This window comes from Colletotrichum orchidophilum (genome assembly GCF_001831195.1).
Source record: "Colletotrichum orchidophilum strain IMI 309357 chromosome Unknown Scaffold_100.1, whole genome shotgun sequence".
NCBI classification, from domain to species: Eukaryota; Fungi; Ascomycota; class Sordariomycetes; order Glomerellales; family Glomerellaceae; genus Colletotrichum; species Colletotrichum orchidophilum.
This window is the reverse complement of record NW_019173056.1, coordinates 119340-135513: the sequence shown is the minus strand read 5'-3', so window position 1 is coordinate 135513 and position 16174 is coordinate 119340. Positions and strand designations below refer to the sequence as shown.

Below are 16174 nucleotides of genomic sequence, written 5' to 3'. Positions count from 1 at the left end.
CTGGCCCACGACCTTGATTCAACATGACGAGACCTCACATTATTCGCGCTGGTAAGTTTATGCGACCCAAAACAACTGCGCCTGCTGCCCATTCCTACTGTGACTATCGCACCACACTAATTCTCCCCCCAAACACAAACTCCCCCTATCCTACTTGGCCCTTGTTTTTCTGTGTCTGAGCTCTAGTCTGAACCCGTCTTGGTCTAACGGCTGGAACCGCGGACGATCAATCTCACAGAATTCCTCCCATCCCCCCTTTGGCCAGAGGAAGAGGGAAAAAAAAAAAAAACACTCGACAGCTGTTGCTCCTTTGCTTGACATGTCACGCTGACCATTGGCCTCTTCTGTCGCATTCACAGACACCATCGATCTGCAAAATCCTGACGCACCGTCAGCGAAAGACCACTCTAGGGCGCCCAACGGCTCATTTGGTCCGCACCAGGCCGAGACTCTTCGAGAAGTCGCCCAGGAATCCGCCGAAGATCAAGCACGCAGCCCGAGGCTGTCCTGGACCCACGCCGGCGACGACGACGATATCTCCGACTCTGACGATCTCGCGGGAGACGTCTCCAGGAAGCTCACTGGTGGCACAATGGACGACGCAAGCAAAAAACAACAGCAGCAAGATGCGCTGGCTGTCGCACAAAACGGAGGCGTGTCGGACGACGGAAACATGGACGACACCGACGAGAGCATGGACGACGATGACATGATGGACAAGATCTCGAGTTCCCCCTCGATTGAAGATGGTGGGTGCACTTCGATTTTGCCTCCGCCATCTTGGCCGCGAAGAGTTGATTCTCTACCCGCCATAAGAGATCGCGGCACCCCCGTTTCCCCTTCGTTTATCGAGGCAAGGTCCTCTTCTCCTTATACCGAATCCCTTGAATACCCTCCAGCACACCTCTCTTGGCAGCATAGCAAGGCTTCTGCCAGCTCATACACCCGTCATCATCTTCGCGGTGAGTATACCGGATAGGATCGCAATGCGACCGACGACGACCGATACGACGAGGAACAGCAAACTGACGAATACTGCGACAACGAGCAACACTGCGATGAATGTTACGACGAGCGTGATTGGCAGGACGAAAACGACGAGAATCATACAGCGGAGTTTGGTATTCAGAGCGTCGCACAGCATGGGCCCATTGTGGTTAGTCCGCTTCGCTTGCGCAAATTTGGGGAACCAATTTACGACGACTTTGCTCAGCGGCGTGCAGAGATGGAGAGGGCAGAGAGAGACGAAGCAGTTGGTGGACTCGACGACGACGGCATCCCGCTTACGATTCCTTACGAACCCTCCAATGAAGAAGATGATGATGACGGCGATGTTTCTCTTATTGATGATTCTAGATATATTGCCTGCGGTTGGGGCAACGAGTGCTTACACGAAGCAGAGGACATCGATTTCGAATTCGTCTATGCGTTGCACACCTTTGTTGCAACTGTCGAAGGCCAAGCGAATGCTACCAAGGGCGACACCATGGTATTGCTGGATGACAGCAACAGCTATTGGTGGCTGGTCCGTGTGGTGAAAGACAGCAGCATTGGTAAGGTCCGTTTGAACGTTGTTCAAAGAGCAGCTCCTTACATGAACAATAGGCTATCTGCCGGCAGAGCACATTGAGACGCCAACCGAGAGATTAGCGCGCTTGAACAAGCACAGGAATATAGACGTAGTCGCTCCCTCCATGGAAGAGATGAACCTTTCTGACTTAGATCAGCTTTCCGCTACAATGCTCGGAGATCAGTCTGGAGAAAAGTCCAAAAGCACTTTCAAAACTGCTCTGAGGAAGAAAAAGAAGACGGTCGCGTTCGCCGCACCGACTTTTGTCGATTATTCTGACTATGATTACTCGTCTGACGAGGATGAAGTTGATGAGCTTTTGTCTCAACAAGAGGGTGCTCAACAGCAGCAGCAGCAGCAGCAACAACAACAAACATCACAACAAACATCGCAACAATCGACAGAGGAAACTATGGATGACGACACGGCCAAGGTGGAACCACTGAAGCCAAGGACAACGAAGGAGGTGAACGCTGCGGAACCGACTAAGAAAGAGGAGGCATCAGAGGACGACTCGAAACGCGACAGCGGCGAAATCTTTGAGAAGCCAGAAGGTCCCAGCAGGTCGAGGAACGGCACCGTCAGGAATACCGACTCTTTCTTTAAGGACGAAACGGTCGAGACCAAGAAGATCACGCTTACGCCTAATTTGCTTCGTGATGACAGCGGCTCGCGACCCTCGACGACGGAAAGTGTCCAGGTCAAGCAACGACCAAGTTTGGACAAGATGGACAAGGAGCTGCAGCCGGATAAGAAGGAAGACAAGAAGAAGAAGGACAAGAAGGAGAAGGAAAAGAAGACGAGCACCATTCGGAGTTTCTTCTCGCGTAAGGACAAGAAGAAGACTACGGACGACGACGATGAGTCTTTCGGCAAGAGATCGATGGACACTGTTACAGAATCTCAAGACCGGGAGAGCCGCGAGAGCCGTGAGAGTCGGGAAGAGGAGCTTCAGGAACCGTTGTCCCCGAGAGGCGATGGCCCTCAACGGAACCCCAGCAAGCTGCAGAAGCAACAGCCGAGAGTCGAGCCGTCTCCTGCGAGGAACAACGGGGCTGCGACGCCGCAAAAGTCTGCCACCAGGGAACTCTCCGAATTCATATCCTCTGAAGGCCGCCCCAACAATGTTTCGAACATGCCTCCTGCTTCCATGCGCATCGTCGAGGATGATTCATCGGACCCGGAGCTTTCCGGTCAACAGCAGCGGATCAAGTCTCCCGAGACGACTCGGTCACCACCCCAAGAAAGGTCGACGCTATCCAAGATCATGCCGTCGAGGAGTGGCAATAGCGAACCAAAGCCGCAAAAGGTCACCAAGGCCAAGTCTCGCGTCGAGCTTGATGACTTTGACTCTTCCGGGGAAGAGGTTGAACCTGCTGAGCCACCTGTGCAGCAGCAAGCGCACCAGATTGTCAGAGAGGAGAAACTGGAACGACCTTTGCCTGGAGCGTTCCCTGACAGCTTTATGAGCTCCATTAGTGGTGCTAGCGCCCAGACTGACAAGACAATTACTCCTACGCAATCTCAACAGCCTCAGTCGCAACCCACCGCTGTGGAACGCCAAAAGGAGAGACTTTCCGAATCTCCCGTGCAAGTGTCGCCGGTCACCTCGCGCAACCCTCCTGCGCTCATGGTGGACACTTCCAGTCAAGAAGGCCACTCGACGTCGCCTTCGCCAGAGCTCATTGATGCTGAGGAGGCAGGCAGACATCGCGCGCAAGACTCGATGACTGCCAGCTCGACGTCCACGGGTGGCAGCACTACTGGTAGCAGCTGGAATGACGCAAAGCTTCGGGCCTTCTTCGATTCAAGCTCGGATATACGAGACATGCTGGTCGTTGTTTACGACAAGAGCGATGTGGCGCCTGCTGGGCCGGAACACCCCGTTGCAGGCTCTTTGTTCCGCGAACAAAATGCCAAGTTAGCGGAAATTACGACTGTAAGTCGAAATCTCGAGGAGGTTCTCTTGGCTTTGATACTAACTTTGTATAGCAACTTGACAACATGCTTGGTGACTGGCTAGCACGCAAGCAAAGACTTCGAGGCACTGTGTAAGGCCTCTTTATGATCATCATGTTTAACAGACAGCGAAAGTGTAAAATACCTTTCTTGGCTTTTTGTCGGCGTCCTGGTACAGGCGGTGGGATTGAGAAGGTTTACGGATTGATGGACGACACATTGAAACATGGTCGCTGATATGAACCTTAGCGCCATGGATACTTCGCGCGCGCGTATGGATTTCGCAGTTGTTACTTTTTTCTTGAGATGCGTGGACATACCAAGGTCTTCACGGGGTGTCTTTTGCCACCTCGACACTTTTTCTTCTTCTTTCTTTTCCTCCTTTTGTTTAGAAACACGACGCCTGTTGAAAGCGTCGTGACATGGGCATGAATACTTTGCATCGGGATTGTCATTCGCGCCGCTGGTATGGCATCGAGACTATAGAGGCAGATGAGACGCAGTGCTGTCAATACCATTTGGTTGTCTGTCTTGCAGATACCAGGACTGTTTGCTGTAACTGTTGAGGAGATGACATTGTGAGGTGTGAAACTTCTAAGCGCGACTTGAGGAGGTATTCCTGATACCGCCTCGGAAGCACGGCGTGATAGCTGGAGGTGCAATGCACATCGCCTTATGTAGTGGGGTTGAAACTGGTTCAAGGTGAAAATGCAAGATGAGATCGAGTCCCTGTCACCGGCCACGATCCGCACGGAGCCAGAATTATGGGTCCAGCCTCCAGCTAACTGCCGTTCGTAGATCATCCGTTCTGGGCAAGCGCCGGGACCCCGCATTCCCACCCACGCCGACCTCAATCCTCCTTGATTCGTTAGTTCACTCAGACTCTTACCTTTCCATTCACCTCTTTACAGCACGTTGCTCATTGGTGTTGAGCAGTCTCATACCTAATATTCAACTGACGATTGAATACCTCAGCAGTCGGTCTGCGTCATCGGCAAATCCTCTACTTACACTCATGACGCCGCCGTAATGCAGAACTTGTGGACAAGCCTCTTCGCATTTGTAACCGGCCAATGGGATCTCATAGCCCCCGATTGGAGAGGCCCGCCTCTCCATGAATCTCCTCTCCGTAAGCCGCCTAGCTGGTACCAGTACGTTCGGGCCAGCAAGTCGAGGACGATTTACCCTGTGCAGGTGATCCCCGACCTGACCCGCGGCGACGTCGCCAACCCTTCGGGCTTGATCGACGGCGAAGGCGGGCCCACGGTATTTGCTCGTAGCACAGCGGGAGATGACGTTCCTTCCATTACGGTCGACTTTGGACAAAACACTGTAGGTATTATTTCGATTTCTTTTGCCGGGTCGTCTACTTCTGCTGCGGATGGAACCGTAGGGCATGAAGGTAAGAGAAAGGACCAAAGCAGCAGACCTGGAATCAGGCTGGCCTTCTCCGAGACACTGCAGTTCTTGAGCAGCGTCAGCGACTTTTCGCGCTCATATAATGGGGACACGATCACGCCGGGCAGCGATCAGATCGCAGTCCGCGAAGAAGCGTACGTCTGGACTGCGAAACACGGGTGTCAGTACCCTGGTGAAGACGGCAAGGGACAGGTCTGCGCAGACGGCCTCCACGGATTCCGGTACATCCGCATATACCTCGACGCCCTCCCCTCGGACTCGCCGCACACAGTCCCCCAGGGCCAGGTCAATATCTCGTCCTTGTCCCTGGAGCTCTCAGCGTACCACGGCACGCCCGACACTTTTAGAGGCTGGTTCGAGTGCAGCGACGAGGAGCTCACGCAGTGGTGGTTCGATGGAGTGTACACCAACGACTTGTGCGTGGACACGTTCCGCGGGGCGGAGGACGCGGAACCCCGGGGCGCGGCGAGCGATACGCTCGAGGGAAATGTTGTGATTCACGACGCGCCGAAGAGGGATCGGGACCCGTACGTGGGGGACCTTGCGGTTGCGGCGCTGACGGGCTATGTTTCTCATGGGAAGGGGGTGTTGAGCGAGGCGAGTAGGAATGTGTTAGTAGATTTGGCGGTTCATCAGAGGAGTGACGGGTGGATTCCGCCGGCGAGCATGTGAGCATTCCCTCCCTCCCCCCTTTTTTTTGGTCTTATCCGTTCAAATTTGTAAAAGGCCACTTTGGATTTTAACTTTTCGGGCGGGCTAAAAGCATGAACTACACGCTTGCCCTCTTTGATTACCCCCTCTGGTGGGTCGTCTGCAGCCACGACTACGTCTGGTACACGGGCGATGTCGGATACGTCTCGACCTACTACGCCAACCTCGTTGCCGTGCTCGACAGGTGGTACGTCTCCGTCACGGACCCGGAGACGGGCCTCGTGACGAAAGGGCTAAACGGCACTTCGGGTTATGGGGACTACGCTTTCTTGCCGAGGCAGGGGCCCGTGACGTACTACAACGCGCTGTACGTCCTCGCGCTGCGGCGGGCGGCGGAGATGGCGGCTGAGGTTGGGGAGGAAGGGGACGCGGAGAGGTGGGGGTCCAGGGCGGCCGAGGTTGCCGAGGCGCTGGCCAGGCGTAATTTCGACGGGGCGGCCGGGGCGTTTTGGGACGGGACGGGCGGGGACGGGTCGTTTGTGGAGGCGCATGCGCAAGATGGGAATAGCATCGCTATCCTCGCGGGCGTTGTTGGAACGGAGACGGCGAGGGGGATTCTGGGGTACTATGCAGGTGCCGCGTCGAGAACCTACGGCAACGCGTTTTACGACTCGGACGCGGTGGGCGAGGAGTTCAGTCAGAGGGTGTACGCCTTCATATCCTACTTTGAGATGGCGGCGCGGTTCGCGTCCGGGGTCGGGGAGACGGCGGTGGAGGAGATGAAGAGGTTATATGGGTGGATGTCGAATCAAGATCCTCGTGTGACGTTCTGGGAGGGGATCGGGCCCGGGGGAAGGCCGTACGAAGATGGATTCACGAGCATGGCGCACGGGTGGTCTACGGGTGTCGTGCCGCTGATGAGCGGGCACGTCCTCGGGGTGAGGCCTACGGGGCCCGGATTCCGGACGTGGAGCGTCAGTCCGGAGGTGAGCGGGTTGCGGTGGGCGAGGGGCGTCGTGCCGACGCCCGAAGGGGACGGGATCGGGGTCGAGTGGGAGGACTTCGGGGATGGGGATGGGCGGCAGTTTAGGGTCGTCATCAGGGCTGGGGAGGGGACGAAGGGTGTTGTTGGTGTCCCTGTGAGGGCGAGGGATGCGATTGTGGATGTGAATGGGAGCGTCGTGTATCGTGGGCGTGACGGGTTGCGGGCGAGGTTTGAGGAGGGGAGGATTTGGGTTGACGTTGAAGGGAGAGATTGTATGCATGGAATAGTCATTTCTGTTAGTCAAGTCCGAGAAGGCTTGTGAGGATATCTTTACTTGATGATTCAAACACGGGAGTCGGACGTATGGTAGCCAATAGGAGGCAATGTAACAATCAAATTACTAAAGATTGACGTTGTACTATGAAAGCTTGATCGGGAGGTCAAACAACACTCAGGCCCGGGCACCTACAAACCCCATGATCGTGAACCCAATCGAGCCACTCGACTTAGACTCCTTGAAGAACCCCAGGAGACTCCACTATTCCCGCAGATCCTGTCCGTTCCCTGTCCTCCGTACTGTCGGGGCACTCAGTGTCCGTCTGAACTGGTTAATTGTTCATCCAACTTCATCCCGTCGGCTGCGTCCCCGGAAAACCGCCAAGACCTGTAATGGAGTACGAATTAAGGTCTGCTTACATTGACTCAACAGGTTTTCTCTCGAAGTCATCTGAGCGGTTTCACAATAAGAATAGGTTCTCTGCATAGGACCGGACGCGGATTTAAGTCTAGTGCGGACATGGGCGTCGACGCCGACAGCCTGCCTCCTGGGACACCTTCATGATGACTAGGGGCATATGGGGTATAGACAATAGCAAGAAGCCGGCTTTTGACTCATTCTCGACACAAGTAAGTAACTTAGATTGAATACGCGTAACGGAAGGTTTGAGGGTATTCACCAAAGGTCTAGTGACGAATGCTTCATTTCGACCTTCTCGTTGATTAATCCTGCCGGCGGCTTTGGAGAACGTAGTTGTCTTGGAGCAGTCTCGACCGAATGTAAATACAGGTGCTTCTTCCACGTCTATCCAAGAAAATTTCAACACAGAACATCAAGATTCACATCCAAACCAGCGAATCCAGCCTTCTCACCACCACTAACTCCAAACAACTCACAAAATCGTCCACATCATCTTCCGCCGCCGTCGCCTTCCTAGCCTTCCTCGCTAGCTCCGAGGCATGTGCCCGGTTGATACCAGTACAAGTACGAGGACAGAAGCCACTGTTGTGTACGTTACAGACCCCATCCATTCTACCAGAATTCTCGTCCATAGTTTTGAGCGGGCAATGACGCTGACTGGTAGACGGCAAACAGTTGTTTGACAACGCCCTCAGTGCTGGCGGCTGCCCTTCCAAGTGCAACGGTGGCTCTAAGTGGCCCGCTGAGTGCATTAGCCAGGCCACTGGCGCCTCGCGTAATGGATACGTTTGGACGGTCCGCTCAATAGTGTATATGACGGGAAGAACTGACATCAGACTTGCAGGTGCAAGTAAGTGTTGAGTCGGATGCTCATGGGCGAAGTCGATAGCGGCTTCACTGCGCCGTGGGCAGAGTTGTGGCAGTGCTCCTTAGGTTGTGGAAGTAGCTTGCAAAGGAAGTAATTCAATAGCGAGAGACTTCACTTTCAATCTGGGTGGAGGATGTGAAAGGTGGGGGGTGGAGTAGCTGGATTGATAATATTTGAGGGGAGGAGCACCCTTCATTCAGATCTCTCAGCGGGTCTTGACAGACAACTTTGCCAGGCATACGCGCGGCAACACTTGCTGACCTCTGAATATAATCCAAACTAAAGGGTGTTTTGAGTGCAGAGATATGAGAATGAAGTGTCCGGTCGGTGATTACGAGTCTATTGAGGGTATCTCGTTTACATGTCAGAGAGACGTTTCTGAGGGCGAGCTGCGGTAACGGAAATGTTCATCTCCTTGTCATTGACCTAAGGAGTCGCTATGCCGCGGCAACACTAGTAAATCTTATCGGGATACAGGAGTATGATGTGAGATAGCAGGCTCTAGGAAAGACGAAAGCTCATTCAGAGAAACTTCCATCGACTTTGTACAGAATTGGACAGACGGAGGTGAACTTGCCTCGCCTCCTTTGATAAAGTTCTGAATTCTATGGGGAACATCTGGTTCTATACATGTATACAGTTCCTCCCACTTGAGGCATGAACACACGAAGATCCAAGGCGGTATTCCCGCAATTTGCCCACGGCAGGGCTGAAGTCACTGTCAATATAACAATTCAAGAGTGGCTTCCCTTACCTCACTCGAGCATGTCTTCCCTGCTGTTACTTCGAACCCAACCAGCGGCAAAACTATACCCAACCTTGCCCAACCCCGGACAGAAGTAGAATAATATCTTTTAGCTGCCTTGGGATCATAATGTATTATAGCTTATCTCTGAGCTTAGAATTGAGCGCAACCATATTTGTCACCCGCTACTTTTGTCAACCCACTGTTCTCCAGTGATTTTGCCAGTCGTGAGAATTATACTCTATCCTCTGTACAGTCTACTCAAATTTGAGCTTATTGAGAGTCCATTCAAGATAGTTAAGGTGGCAACGCCGGCCCCATGCCGATTAGGATGCAGCTTGTTAGGTAACATACTAAGGGGGTAGCAAGTTCTATAAACATCATGCGTAATATCTTGAGATCGTCCTGCTGTCTGAGTACAGCTGCGGTGTTTGAACGTAACCATTAGCTCAAGTACGACTTCATTATTCCCTAACCCAATTCCTAGCACCTGAACAAGTGGCACACTCTACAAGTGTGAAAATTGACAGACACGCATCCTTTACATATAATTATAGTAGATGAGCTCACTGAGAAGATCGTATTTCTGATCTCCAATGAAGGACATCTCCATTACTCTAAGGTACCTTAGTTGTCATCTATATTGTTCAGCTCTTGAGAGCCTAATAGTACTAATTGTGTTGGTACGGTGCCGTGGCACATGAAATCGTTCGCTGTTCCGATCATTACTCCCAAAAACGCCGAGGCCATGCAGGCTCCCCAATCAAGGTATAAAAGACACTCGACAGTTGATATTACAGGTATCATGCAATTAGGTCGAAGCCGGCAGAATTGAGTACAGGGCACCAAACTCCCTCTTCCACCTGAGACGTTGCCTCATCGTTCCGTCCAGTCCGCGTCTCGTCAATTTCAGATCCAAAGGTCCGAACAGTCGTGAATCTTTTTGTTGTCAGCTCCATTTGGGAGGGCTGTTTTTTTTTTTTTACCGAAGGCGCATCTTGGCATCCTGGACTCCGCGAGCGATAACATCCTCGAGCTTCCAGCGAGGAGCCTTGTAGGCACCCTCCAAACCGTTGGCCTTGCGCCACTCGGCTTCTGTCTCGGGAGTGATACCTTCGGGAAGAGGCTCCTGGCCGCCGGCAACACCAGTGGAAAATCTGATCTGAAGCTGGTCGGCAACTTCGTCAACCGCTGCCAGCAACCTATCGAGATCCTCCTTGTTGTGGGCTGAAGAGACGCAGAATCGGACACGCGAGCTAATAAGAGGCGTTGCGGGGTAGCCGACAATAACGACGGAAATCTTGCGCTTGAGCATAGCGTGACTGAAGGCGGGCATCTTTCCAGGGTTGTAGAGCATGACGGGAATGATGGGGGAATCATCGTGGCCATATACGATAAGGCCCAGGCGCTTAAGACCAAGACGAAGGTAACGAGAGTTGAAGGCAATACGTTCCAAGCGCTCAGCACCCTGGCCGGGGCAGAGCTCGCCAGTGATCAGACGGAGAGAGGCCAGAATTTGCATGAGTACCGAAGGAGCAGGCGACTCGCCAAGAGTCGTCGCAGCGTTGGAGCTACGCAACTTGTCAATGATGCTCTTGTCGGCGGCGACGTAACCACCGTTGGCACCGAATGACTTGGTAAGGGTACCCATGAGAATGTCGACACGGGCAGGGTCGATACCATAGTAATCGCATACTCCACGACCGCGAGGTCCGACGGCGCCGATGCTGTGGGCCTCATCGATGAAGAGGTAGAACTTGTATTTGTCCTTCAACGCCATGACACCAGGTAGATCGCACATTGTTCCCTCCATAGAGTAAAGACCCTCGACGGCAACCAGGATCTTCTTCCAAGGGCGGTGCGTGCGGGGCTGGCCCTGAGAAATGGCCTCACGGAGCTTTCGCTCTAGATCGACGACGTCGTTGTGCTTGAAGGATGAAATGACTGCACCGGACAGACGAGCACCGACTCTGATGGAAGCGTGGTTGAGCTCGTCCGAGAGAATGAGGCAGCCCTTGGAGACGAGAGCGGGGAATGAGCTGGCGTTGGTGACGAAACCCATCGAGAAGACCATGGAAGCGGGCTTGCCAACGAAGCTGGCAATCTCCTTCTCGACCTCGAGGGCCAAGTCCGACGTACCAACATCAGCACGAGGGCTGCAGGTGCTCAGGGAATATCTCTTGACGCATTCCTCAACAGCATCGGCACAAGGGCCTTCAGACTGCGCGAAACCAAGGTAGTTGTAAGAGCTCATGTTCAATGTCTCGGTATGTGTGCCAGTGTAGTTGTAAGTTCTGTTGTAGTCCCTGGACTCGCGATCCATGAGGGTAATGTAGCGGCCGGGAACGCCGGTAATGGGTCGTGCGAAGCAGTCATCAATGCGCATCTTCAGACGGCGAACGTAAAAGTTGTCAAAGTCCTCGTTCAAGGGAGCGTATCCATTTTGGGGCTTGAGAGCCTGGTAATGCTTCTTGTCGCCGAAGCGCTTGCCAAAGAAGTCGCGAGCATGACCGAAGAGAATGAGGAGCAGGTAGCTGATGTAGGTGGTGAGGATATAGTAGTAGGGCGGCTCATCGATGATGGGCGGGTCAAGAGGCTTGCCATCGTTGGACTTGCTCACGTATCGGTGAGTAGGGTGAAGGAGAGGGCCGAATTGAGCGTCGAAGCGCCTCTTCTTCTCCGTCTCGACGGCCGAGGGGGGGGAGAAGAGGGTCGTGGGGGGGTCGGTGGTGTCGGGCTCGCCAGCGGTGGCAGTGGAGAGCGAAATTGTAGGCAGAGAGATAGTGGAGGGGGTGATTTGGGTGGACGAAATATTCTGCTGCTGCATGGCTAGGAGAGCTTGCTGAGCTGTCTGATGGTCCTTGTCCTTGGCGCCCTTGGGGGAGGTGAAGAAGTTGGTGAGACGATTGCCGGATCGAGAAGGTCTCCTTTCCTTCTCGGAGAGCGGCATGGTGGGTGAATGAGCGTTCGAGAAGGGATTCGCAATTCTACGGGGCATTGCTGAGATGCGCTTGGCTGTCTATGGACGACTCGGTTGCAATTGAAATAGGGGTATTCGAAGTCTGCAATTGAGCAGGAGGAGATCGAATTGAGGGATGCAACGAGGACGATGCTGTTTCCTTAACAAAACCGAGGATTGATGCGCTGTAAAGCAAAAATGGATCGGTCAGCACGAAATGCAAGTCTGACGGGTGGCCCGGACGTTGTGGAAGAGATAACGAAAGTGGTTGGTGGTTTGAGAAGTAGAGAAATTGTCGGTCAGAGTGTCAGTGGCGCACCCGTGGTCGCATGGACAAAACAGGCGACCACTAAAATGGACGCGCTAGAATTGCGAATAGCCAAGGCTCACATCGGACCTCTTGCGGAGGTTTGATGGAAGCACGAAACTAGACACAAAGGAAGCGCTAAGAACACGCTTGAGGGAGCCACAGAGGCTATCGATGTCCCGGAGCCACGGATTGGGTTGGTTCGGACGAGATGATGATGATGAATCAACGGTCAATCACTCACCAGGAAAGTCTGTAAGCAGCTGCTTGAATGGCCGAAAGTTGGAGGTTGGAGATAATGTCGGGTAGGTACGAGGGAATCCCAGTTATTGAAGAGCCACGGATTTATTTCTCTTGGGCGGCTTCTCTGCTTTGCAATTGAACAGGTTGCGAGGAGTAAGAAGTTGTGCAGGCGAAAGCGAAAAGGGGTCGGGGGACGCAGGAGAGCAACGAGGATGCAATTAAGAGGTCGTGGCTCTGTAGTGGCTCAGGGTGAGAATTGCGAGTGGTTGTCGAAGAAAGCAGGCGGCGGAGCTTGGGACCCTGGGGCTGCCGCAAATCTGAGGATCGGGAAACAGAAGATGCAGAGGGCAAAGGGTGGTAAATCGAGCAGCTCTCGCAGAATTTGTAACAGCTGCAAGGGGATGCGAGGAGTCGGAGTCGGAGGAAGAGAATGGAGGGAGCGAAAGAGGAAAGGCAAATTATCGATTTCGGGCTGTTGCGCGACGGGATTGGACCGTGATTTCAGGTAAAATTGGTGCGGGTGGGCGTGGACTCCGTGGTGAGGTAATGACCTTGAAAGTGAGGTGACTTTTGGGTATTGAGACTCGAGGTACCCACACAGCGAAAAGTGAGCGTATAGGTACCACGGCGTCAAAGTGGTGCCTGGGCCTCTTTTCGATCGCTGCAGGCCTGCTATTGGTCTGCTGTCGGGCAGTTCGGAAGGCAGCGCTGCGGCAGGAGGAGGGAAGGTGACGGATTTCGAAAGGAAGAGCAAGAGGAGAGAGACGAATGTTGAAAGGAAGGAAGAGGGACAAGTTGGGAAATAAGGCAATGACCCTGACGAGGGAGGAAGCAAAAAAAACAATACGGTAAATGCAGAGAGATCCACGATGAGGAGGAAGATTACCTCGTGGACGGGCTATATCTTACAGCTGTGTAGTACCTTCCAAGTTGTATGACCTTACCTAGGTTCCTTAGTACGACGGCTTGTTATCAAAAAAGGTACATCCGGAAGGCGTGCATCAGGGTGCGACCTCCAAGTATCCTTCCCTCCTGATGTGATGATGAATGGGGCCTCGCCTACGGTGATGCGAGTGACTTTCCTTTCTGTCCCCGTTAGCGCGTATCAATTCAATTGCGCGGATCGTTTCCAGTCTCATCCTCGCACACCTCTTCGAGTTCTTTTTGTCCTTTTCTTTTTTTTTCCCTCCCGCTCCTAACCCCTGGTCTTCCGACCGCTCCGGGTTGCCCGCTGTTCGTCTTGCTATTGCACGGCCCCTTCTTGCTTTGCCTCCAATTGGTCTGTCTTTTACCTCGCCTACATCCGTACTCCTGGATTCACGATAATCTCTCTCTTGAACGCGCACATATCCCACACCAGCGAGGCGCATACCACTGACTGGCCCCTTGGTCCAACCGCCAATGCCTAATTTGCCTCCGACAGTTGAGCGAGGCTTACAGCTTTGCCTCCATCGTCGTCCTCATTCTTTGATTTCGCTCAATGTCCAAGAGATAGACCCCTCTGCGGGCCTTTCTCCAAGCAACGACCGCAACCAATAATCACAACCTTGTCTGCCATGCCCCGGCCAGGCTTCGCGACGACTAACAACTCACCTCATTTTGCGTTGCTCTGGCCGAACCACGGTGCATCTTGATCCACTCCACTCCACCCGGCCAATGTGATCTTGGCTGTTGGGCAAATCCCGTCTGGGGCGCGTTACTCAACTCGGCATCCATCCATTAAGCCATTCGCACCAAGCAGCAAGCTGCAAGCTGCAAGCTGCAAGCACCCATAACGCGCGGGAAAAGGGGGAGGGGCGAATCGAAGTCTGACAGGCTGCCCGGACGACACGGCCGAGACGGACGCACCGGACTCTCGCTGACTGATGGCCGGACATTTCTGTCCTTGCATTCGTCGTCGTCAACATCCCGCATTCACCCGGTCTCGGATGCTCTGGATTCGCGACGGCTCTGGCATTGGGCCATGCCGCCATTGGCATTGGCATTGCCTTGAGGCATATCCGAACTCATCCGTTTCTTCGCTACCCGTTCATTCCAGCAAAATGCAACCCTCGGCATCCTGCCCTAACCCAGCCTTTGCAGATCCCGCGAGGCTTTCACTGTCCGTACTCCACACTCCAAGCCCTGTTGTGCATGACGGGAAGAGCTGGGCTAAGAGCTGCCGGCCAGGGCCGTTAGCCTGTTCTCCCCAGGCTACCAATTACTACGAATATAGGACCCTGTCGCCCAAGTCATCGTTCAGCGGCCCTTGGTCAAACTTCACCACCACCTCCCGCCGCCCTGTGCTTGGTTCAGAGTCGAGTCGCCTACCAGCCTTGCGAAGCCAGCGAAGCACCCCACAATAGAACCCCTTTGTTCCGTTATTCGTCGACAGCCTCCTCCTCACACTCACGCCGTCCGATGCCCAGCGTAGAAGGTTCAAAGTGACCTTATCACCAAGACAGTCACATTGGACGTGTCCTTCCAGCAATGCATTCGACAGAATGCACATTGCTACTTGACCCATCTCTGCCCAACTCAATGCTGTTGTCAGTGCCCTCGTGCGCTAGTGCTATGGGCATAATGGAGCATCGTTTGCCCTGCTAGTCGGCCTCACCGACGGTCCAGCGGCAGACTTGATCCCAGCAAGTCAAGGCACTCACCTGACTGAACAGTTCCTACGTGCGGCCCTATCTCCTAACCATAGTCTGCGTGCCCAGGGCGCCCACGATTTTGACGATGGGAGCAGGACGTTGCGAAAGGCAAACAGGAGAAAAGCAACCACACCTCTGGGATGACTAGATGGTATTGTGTCGAACGAATCAGGGGCGCAGAGCATGTCTCGCCTTTGGACCGTTGACTTTTGCCTTGGCGTGAAGGGAGCTTAGACTGCAATGGCACGAATGGCTACCTGATTTAAGACTTCAGGGAATGTCCATCAACGACATGGCGTTGCTTCTTTGTTCCACGTTTGTTTTCTCCGCGACCTTACATCCCTCAATTATCGACTCATCTGCAACGCACAACATGATAACGGCTACCCTCCCGAGGCCTTGGCTTGGTGGCATCAGTTGTCCAACTCGATCTCTCCGCCGGCCGAATTGCGTGGTGCGGTTCCGCCATATTATCATACTGAGGAAGTTGGGGCAGCCAATAACTTTTGACGCAATGTGCCGTCTGTTGTGCTTATTTACCTGTATAACAAGGTATACCCGTAAAAGTGTGTGAGCTGTCACAACACCGTCGTTGATTGAGGCCCGTCGAGTTGCAGGCTTCTCCCCAGCATTGGGTCCCGATCTGAGACGTCTTCCTAGTCCGCTTGGACACTTTTATCGATATGAAGCGGCAGCGATAGCGCAACCTTGATCGAGTCCAACAAGACGGATCGAGGGGATGGGGGCGCATTGGTGCACCAGCCACAGGGCGGAATGGGCGAGTCTCTGTGTTGCAATGCCATGAACGCCTCGCTCCAGTGCCTGAAGCCTTGAAGGACCTGGCCAAGGTGTGCCAAACATGGTCTCATGCGGCTGTGGGCAGCGTCTACAGCTGTTGCGATTTACAGTCTACAGATCTAACAGTCTCTTACCTAAGGCAGGTACAGCGTCAGGTACATTAGGTACCTGAGCTTAACCAGGGTAAAGGCTACCTTAGCTACCTTAGGTAAGATAGAGCACAGGTCACCACGGTCCTCGTCCTCAGCACAGCGTCCACGAACTGTGCTGTTTGAGATGTCGAGGTTCGTCAAAGGTCTCCGCTAGCCAGAACAGGCGAGCAACGAGCTATGACCGAGCT

General features: G+C 53.7%; 5 protein-coding genes across 5 annotated transcripts; 3 read left to right on the top strand and 2 right to left on the bottom strand.

Annotated features, from left to right (window-relative positions):
- Positions 1-23: 23 nt before the first annotated feature.
- Positions 24-3625, top strand: CORC01_10267 (SH3 domain-containing protein; the record flags this gene model as incomplete). The annotated part of the gene is made up of 6 exons (XM_022621895.1): positions 24-51; positions 360-749; positions 817-962; positions 1022-1553; positions 1606-3509; positions 3563-3625. The coding sequence occupies 6 exons, from the start codon at positions 24-26 to the stop codon at positions 3623-3625; spliced, it is 3063 nt and encodes a 1020-aa protein (XP_022471611.1).
- Positions 3626-4558: 933 nt separating this feature from the next.
- CORC01_10266 (alpha-L-rhamnosidase A) lies at positions 4559-6906 on the top strand (the record flags this gene model as incomplete). The annotated part of the gene is made up of 2 exons (XM_022621894.1): positions 4559-5559; positions 5712-6906. 2 exons carry the CDS (start codon positions 4559-4561, stop codon positions 6904-6906), a joined length of 2196 nt encoding a protein of 731 aa, XP_022471610.1.
- Positions 6907-7820: 914 nt separating this feature from the next.
- Positions 7821-8089, top strand: CORC01_10265 (uncharacterized protein; the record flags this gene model as incomplete). The annotated part of the gene is made up of 2 exons (XM_022621893.1): positions 7821-7870; positions 7957-8089. The coding sequence occupies 2 exons, from the start codon at positions 7821-7823 to the stop codon at positions 8087-8089; spliced, it is 183 nt and encodes a 60-aa protein (XP_022471609.1).
- A 1787-nt stretch (positions 8090-9876) lies between these two features.
- CORC01_10264 (aminotransferase class I and II) lies at positions 9877-11844 on the bottom strand (the record flags this gene model as incomplete). The annotated part of the gene is made up of 1 exon (XM_022621892.1): positions 9877-11844. One exon carries the CDS (start codon positions 11842-11844, stop codon positions 9877-9879), a length of 1968 nt encoding a protein of 655 aa, XP_022471608.1.
- Positions 11845-15711: 3867 nt separating this feature from the next.
- Positions 15712-16133, bottom strand: CORC01_10263 (uncharacterized protein; the record flags this gene model as incomplete). The annotated part of the gene is made up of 2 exons (XM_022621891.1): positions 15712-15911; positions 16013-16133. Coding segments are annotated over 2 exons (321 nt in total), but the record flags the coding sequence as incomplete, so codon positions are not given.
- Positions 16134-16174: the final 41 nt, after the last annotated feature.